Here is an 8,009-nt window from a genome sequence, read left to right on the forward strand (position 1 = left end):
TTCAAAATTGGGGCCTCATAATATTGGTGATTTAGGAATCAAGTTTTAAGTGATGTTGGCCTAGAACCTCTGATCCTAATGCTTCCAATCTCCACGACGATTAACCTCTCTAAAAGTAATTTGAGCATAGTATACCCTTTTAAATAACAGATTATCCTATAAGAATTTAATGCTTTGGGGCTGGAGGATGAAAGTCTGCTGGGAGAGTGAATGTCTGGCATCTAAGGCAGGATTTCAATGAGGAAGAAACAGAAACTCATATTGGACCCATTTTACTTGGGGATTCATATTTTCTGTAAGGATCAGAAGAGTAAGAAATCATAAAGGAAAGGCAATGATGTTCCAAAAAATAAAATGCAGAAAAAAATCTCCTGGTAAACTCAATGGAATAGATCAATTATTTAAAGTCAATGTTTTGATCCTCTGCCATTGATAAAAACAGGTAAGCAGCTTGCCTGTTATCCACATGTGTACTTCAAAACCCTATGTTTAGGCCATGCCTTGGTGGCACGTTCCTCTAGTCCCAACACTTGGGAGGTAGGAGGATCTCAGTGAGTTCCAGGTCAGTATGGTCTGCAAAGTGAGTTCCAGGACAGCCAGAGCTGTTATTCAGAGAAAACCTGTATTGAAAAAAAAAAAAAAGAGAAATAGAAAAGAAAAGAAACAAACAAAAACAAAAACAAAAAAATCAAAACAATAACACAAAACAACACACAAATAAACAACAGCAACAACAAATATCTGGGTTTAAGTAGGATTATGTCAGCATTCCAGGGCAGGTGGACCACTGTGTTTTTCTAGGATCATACTGTAATTGTTTCTATCTGAAACATGGATAATGTCCTCAAAACACAGAACACTGAAAATAGATCCATACCAACGACCTTGCATAAAATTCAACTGCATGTGGATCGAACACATCAACAAAAAAACCACATATACTGAACCTAATAAAAGAGAAAGTGGAGAATATTCTAGACCCGGGAAAGGACTTCTAAACAGAATTCCAATAGTACAGTCGCTCAAAGCAACAATTAATAAATGGAACCTCATGGACTTAAAAAGCATCTGTTTGGCAAAGGACACCATCACAAGGACAAAGTAACAACTTACAGAATAGGAAAAGATTTTTGCCAACTACACACGCTCTAGATGGATAATATCTTAAATAAGTAAAGAACTCAAAAAACTGGACATCAAGAAAGCAATGAACTCAGTTAAAAATGGGCTATAGAACTAAACAGAGAATTCAGGAAAGTGAAAACACAACCCACACTTCCTAATCCTGAGACCCCCAAAGAGGAAGATCAGAGAGCTCTGAAACAGCTTAGCTCACACCCCAAATGTTCACATCAATGAAGCCAATCATCTGCCTTTTGGGGCCTGGTATTCTCAAAGGCAGTTTCTAAATGGCTTCTATGATCCTATCAACTAGGGTTAAGGCTTTCCAGGTTCTGGCAATGACATGGAGGCAAAGGTAATTGGCTAAGGGGAAGCAGTAGGCTCCATCTCTTGGTCTCCTATCATGTAACACCTGCGATTGGACGGATTTTAATTCCAACACTGGAAAGATGCTACAGTGAAGCCAGACCATGAATGATATCACATTTCCTGACTTCATCTGTAGGATTCCTTCCAACTCAGTTTGGAATAATCCTTATCTGAACCATATTTCTAGCTACAAATCTCAAAAAAAAAAAAAACAAACTTTACATACAGGACATCTTCACTAGTCTAGGATTCATTAAGTCACATTTAATTTTTAAGTCTTCCTCATCCTCATTTTATACACTCTTTGGAATCTATCTTAACATACTCATTATGATCCCTCGTGCTCTCTAAATACTAAACATATCTCAATGTCAACAACTGGCTTGCTACATAAATAATACAAAAGGTCCTTTACCTGCCAGTCCTCTTAATAGTTAACCCAAAAAGTAGGGTCCTACACCAGTGAAGGACTGACCTTGCCACTGAGAACAAGAGCAAGAAGAGAAATAGCAAAGATGAAAGAGTTTCCTTCTTCCATGTCCTTTATACAGGCTGCCAACAGAAGGTACAGCTAAGATTCTAGATGAATTCTCACATCTCAAAACATCTGAGTTTAGGTGGGCTTTCCTATTTCCAGTGATTCAATCCAGAAAATTCCCTCACAAGACGAATCATAGCCTCTTGGGTTTTGGTTCATTAAACATCTTTTTTTTTCTCCCCTTATCACAGGTTTTTGTTTGTTTGTTTGTTTTTCTATTTTTTTTTCTAGGCAGGGTTTCTCTGTTCAGCTTTGGAACCTGTCTTGGAATGCACTCTGTAGTCCAGGCTAGCCTGAAACACTCAGAGACATGCCTGCCTCTGCCTCCTGACTGTTAAGCAGAAAGGCATGTGCCACCACCATCCCTTCCCTTGCTTCCCCATGTATTTAAAAAAAATGCAAGAAGGAAAGAACAGAAAGGGGAGGGGGTAGAAAAAGGGATGAATCTTGAAGAATTTGCAGTTGAGGTGATTATGATAAACATGAGTTGAAGTAAATTCTCAAGGAATTATTAGGAATTTTTAATGTTGATATTTGCTAAAATCACAGATTGATATCATTAACTGCTAAATTGCAAAAGGTAAACCGAAAATATAAGCATATCTCAAAATATTTAGAAACAGTGAAATATTGTAGTAAAATTGGTCTTTATTTTTTCTTTTAAGAGAAGTTCTCACTGTATACTCCAGGGAGACCTTGAACTAAAACTCTTCCTGCCTCAACAGCCCGAGGCTAGGACTCTTGGATTAAAGCTCTGACCTATCACACCCAGATAAGATGTGTGACTCAGGAAAACTTGTGGAGGATTTTTTCTGAGTATTGGGCATATTTGTAATTCGATCTTCCATCCAATCAGATTACTGCTATTGAGAGTGGGTGTGGTCTCCAGAGAGTATATAAGGACACTCCAGGGGTCAGCCAGGTTCATTCTTCTCTAGACCAGACAGAGTGTGTTTCCATACCTTCTGGCTCCTAGACTGCTAGATCCTCCTGGCCCTCACATTGAGGATCACTCCACAGAGCTGAGCTAATATTGTTGTGTCCCCAGCAGACACTGCTGAGAACAGAGTCTATTCCGTGGGAAAATGGAGTCAGACATCTCACAAGCCTTCCAGGAAGAACTCACCTGCTTCATCTGCCTGAGCTGCCTGACAGAGCCAGTCACCATAAGCTGTGGCCACAGCTTCTGTCGAGCCTGCCTCCAGCTTTCCTGGGAGGACACCCCACCTCCAGTCCACTGCCCTATGTGTCGGGAACCATGCCAAAAGAAGGAAATGAGAACCAATGTTGTTCTGAAGAAGCTGATGTCCATTGCCAGACAAGCCAAACTCATGAAGGACCTGAGCTCTGAGGAGCATAAGTGTGTGACCCACAAGGAGACAAAGAGGATCTTCTGTGTTGAGAGCAGGCTCTTCCTCTGTCAACTCTGCTCTAACTCCCATGAGCACAGAGGTCACAGACATTGTTCCATTGAGGCAGCAGCTGACCTTCAAATGGAAAGAGTTCTGAAGCAGATGGCATCTTTATGGGAGAAGATCCAAGAAAATCAAGAGAATATCGAGACAGAGAAGAGAACAGCATCTTTGTGGATGGAATATGTGACTCTGCGGGAAGAAATGATCAGGACCGAATATAGGGAGCTGCATCCATTCCTCTGTAAAGAGGGAGAGAAACATATCGAGTGCATGAGAAAGGAAGGCCAATGTGTTTTAGAGAAACTGAGGAAGAGTGAAGCCATGATGGTCCAAAAGAGCAAAGAACTAAGAGATATGTATCAGGAGCTGATGGCAATGTCCCAGGAGCCATATGTGGTACTGCTCCAGGGTTTGGATGACATGGTCAGAAGGAGTGAGTCAATGCAGCTGAGCATGCCCCAGGCACTGCGACCAGAACTCAAGGCCCTACCCATCACTGGACTGACTGAAAGGGTGAAGCACATCCAGGTGCACATTTTCCTTGAAAATGTATCCCCATTCCATTACAAGATGAACCTGTTTAATGTCTTGAGAAAATTCAGCTTCGGACCTCACAGTAAGGACACATCTATGATTTCTGTTGGATGCTATTTGGCTTCCTGGGGATCCTTGAACTTCTTTTCCGGGAAATATTACTGGGAGGTGGATTTGCAAGACTCCGCGGACTGGGCTGTAGGGGTCTGTAAGGATTCCTGGTTAAGGAATACCAACCAAATGATTGACTATGAAGGTGCCTTTCTTCTTGTGTGTGTGAAGGAGGGTAATCATTACAGTCTCCTCACCACATCCCCAGTCTTCCGGCACTATATAGAGAGGCCCCTGGGCAAGATTGGGGTGCTCATTGATTGTGAAGTTGGATGTTTAAGTTTCCTGAATGTTGCCAAGAGTTCCCTAATATACAGGTACCCCACTGGCACTTTCCAAAACCCTGTCCTGCCTTTCTTCTCCAGTGGCCTTGAAGGGAGAACCTTTAATCCAGCACATTAGTGTTTTTGTAAATATTTCCTACTGTACTGTTATCTCTTTTATTGCTATTAAATAATAAAATACTATTATAATGGAAAAAAAATTGGTTGTTTCTTTCTTTCCAGACACTGTATTTGAGTGCATGTCTAAAACAGGGTTCACTCTGGAGCGATCACTGGCCTAGACTAGGCCTCTGGTTACTGGAGACAGTTGTTTAGCTTGAGCTATTTGGGGAGGGGGGGGACCCAGGTAGTGGGATCAGGATCCATTCCTGGTGCATGAGTGGGCATTTTGGAGCCATGTGCCTAAGGTGTGACACCTTTTGCTTCCTTGGTTCAGAGGGGAGGGCCTTGGACCTGCCTCAACTGAATGTACCATGCTCTGCTGAATCCCCATCGGAGAGTTTAAAATGGAGGGGGTGGGAATGAGGGGTGCTTTTGGGGGGGGAAGGCTGTGGTTGGGGAGTGTGAAGAAGGCTGATCTGTGGTTGGTATGTAAAATGAATAGAAAAACTCTTAATAAAAATAATAAAAGAAAAACTAAAAGGGGGTACAGAGACATAGCCCACATTTCTAATAATGTTACTCCATAGTTTCTAGTTTTTGTAGTTTGTTTTGTTGAGACATGGTCACACTATGTCCTCTTGGCTTTACTGGTACTCACTCATATGTAGGCCTCAAACTCAAAGATGTCCACCTGCCTCTGCCCGAGGAGTGCTGGGATTAAAAGCTTGCACCACCCGATCCAGTACAATCTGAGTTGATATTTATAACTACCATTTCCTCTTCCTTTTCTCTGAAATTGAATATTTGACCCAGGCTGAATATTGACCAAATGCCTGGCTATTCTAATAATGTTTAAAATTCTGACAATATTATGCTAATATAAATGGTATGATAGCACTTTAAGAAGAAATAAAGGAATCTAATGCATGACTTTGGTATTTAATAAAGAACCCATCCCAAGAGAAAAACTGCTGTGGAATATTAGTTGAAGATATGTTACATTTGTTTATCCTGTGTAATATTTGTTGAGTGAAGGGAAGATGTCTTGCATTTGTTTAACTCTGAGAGTCTGTGTTACTTTGCCTGTCTAAAGTACCTGATTACCCTAATCCAGAACTGAATGGCCAATAGCTAGGCAGGAGAGAGATAGGTGGGGATGCCAATTAGAGAAAATAAATAGAAGGAGAATAAGAGAAAAGGAAGGAATGAGGAAAGGAGGTGAAGAGGATCCTGGGGATGGACCACACAGCCCCACAGCCAGAAACAGAGTAAGAAGTAAAGAAAAGATATACAAAATTAGAAAAAGTTAAACCCCAGAGGCAAAAGGTAGACTGGCTAATTTAAGATAAGAAAAACTGCCTTTAAACAAGCCAAGCTAAGGCCAGGCTTTCAGAAGAAAGAATGTTTCTCCATATAGTTATTTGGGAGCTGGGTGTCAGGCCCTCAAAAGTGTACAGGATAAAAGAGAAAAACTACAAAAAATAAAAAATCTTTAATAAATAATGGTATAGCATTTATTAATTTTATACAGTGCACAGATACTTTCTCATATATTCTGCATGATGTATTTCAAGCAATAGATGAATGAACAAAGCATTAGGAACTAAAGTTAGAGGACATTTCTGTATAAAATAAGGAAGTAACTTTGCACAAGTGCTTGTTGTATGCATTTGTACATATTTGTGTACGTGTGTGCACATGTGTATCCTGTTGCCTATGCACATGTGTGTGCTTGCAAACTTACAGTAGAAACAAATGCTAGTGTCATCTCTAATTGTTCTCCACCTAGTTTTTGCGAAAGGACCTCACTGAACCTAGAAATGTTCATTGACCACTGCCTGGTAGTGAGCTCCAAATACCTTCCTATGGCTGACTTCTAGTGCTGAGACTGTATACACACACCACAGTGTCCAGAGTCTATAGGAGCTAAGAATCCAAACTCATGTCCTGATGCTTGGACTACAAGCATTTTACTGACCTGCCATCTATCCAGGCCCTAGAAGTTACTTTTTAAACATTGGATGTTAAGAGGGGTGGAAACTAGTAAATGTTTCCACACTTTATCTTTCTACAAACTTCTAAATATATGTTTTAAACAAACTTTGTTTAATTTTTTGTTGCTGAGCTAAAATAAAATGACATAAGCAGCTGAAGGTCCAAAGGATTTATTTGACTCACAGTTCCAGACTATAGTCCATCATACTGGAGAAGTCACAGTGGCAGGAACTTGCAGCAATTAGTTACATCACATCAGTAGTCAAAAGCAAAAACAAGGAATCCATGCATGCATGCTAGTTTTTAGTCATTGTTCTTTTGCTGAGAAGAGACACCATGACGTTGTGGTGGTATTTTACTTGTACTGAAATGTGATTTTAATTGTATGTTAATAAATAAAGTTGTCTGGGGGTCAGAGCTATTAGAGTCATAGCAAGTGCATGGCGGCGGTGGCGCACGCCTTTAAGGACCTGGAGGGCGGTACATTCAGGCAGTGACGAGGCAGTCACATGTTTGGGTTTACAACCAATGAGAAGGCAGAACAGGAAGACTTTAAAGACAGACACACAGGAAGTAGGTCTTTTCGGAGAGCTCTCTTGGCTGGAGAGGATCCCTGAATCAGGAAGGGTGAGGCTCTTAGCTCTGACCTCTTGGCTTTCTTCTCTGAATTGGCTCTGTGTTTCTTATTTTATAAGACCGTTGGTTACATCTACATGATGTAGGCAATTCTTATAAAGGAAGTATTTCATTGGGGGCTTGCTTACAGTTTCAGCGGCTTAGTCTGACATCATCATGGCAGGGACCATGGAGACAGGGAGCATGGCAGCAAGCAGGTGTGATGCTGGAGAAACAGCTAAGAACTCCATCCTGATCCATAGACCGAGAGAGAGAGAGAGAGAGAGAGAGAGAGAGAGAGAGAGAGAGAGAGAGAGAGAGAGAGAGAGAGAGATTTCACTGTACATAGGCTTTTTAAACCTCAAAGCTCGCCTCCCATGACACTCTTCCTCCAAGGACACACTCCAGCAAGGACACACTTTCTAAGCTTTCTCAAATCTCAGTGCTACTCCCTGGTGACTAAGCATTTAAATATATGAGTCTATGTAGGGTGGACTTTCTTATTCAAACCACCACACTAGTGGTGAGCTTGCTTTATGTACTTTTAGGTAGTTTAGAAACCCTTACATCGGAAATGATGTAATGATATACTGTGTACCCTGATAAACTTCCCTGGGGATCAGAGGACAGATCCAGCCACTAGATTAGATATAGAGGCCAGACTGTGATGGCACACACCCTTAATCCTGTCACTTGAGAGGCAGCGTTTCATCTAGACCTCTATGACTTTAAGCCCACACTGGAATCAGAGCCAGGCAGTGGTGACGCACACTTTTAATCCCAGCACTTGAGAAACAGGAGAAAACCATTGATCTCAAGGACCATTTCATCAGTTGAGTGAAGAGGTAAAGTTGTGTTACTCATTGAGGAAATTAGTAATAATGGAAACCATATCACACACCAGCTCAAAGATCCAGTGTTCTG

At 41.2% G+C, this 8,009-nt stretch overlaps 1 protein-coding gene across 1 annotated transcript; it reads left to right on the forward strand.

Annotated features, from left to right (window-relative positions):
• The first annotated feature begins 3,114 nt into the window (after window positions 1-3,114).
• On the forward strand, window positions 3,115-4,491 carry LOC128111701 (tripartite motif-containing protein 43-like). Its single transcript, XM_052739920.1, has one exon. The coding sequence runs from the start codon at window positions 3,115-3,117 to the stop codon at window positions 4,489-4,491; it is 1,377 nt and encodes a 458-aa protein (XP_052595880.1).
• Window positions 4,492-8,009: the final 3,518 nt, after the last annotated feature.

The sequence above is a fragment of the Peromyscus californicus genome, unplaced genomic scaffold (genome assembly GCF_007827085.1).
Source record: "Peromyscus californicus insignis strain IS unplaced genomic scaffold, ASM782708v3 Scaffold_16__1_contigs__length_79575227, whole genome shotgun sequence".
In the NCBI taxonomy this organism is placed as follows: Eukaryota; Metazoa; Chordata; class Mammalia; order Rodentia; family Cricetidae; genus Peromyscus; species Peromyscus californicus.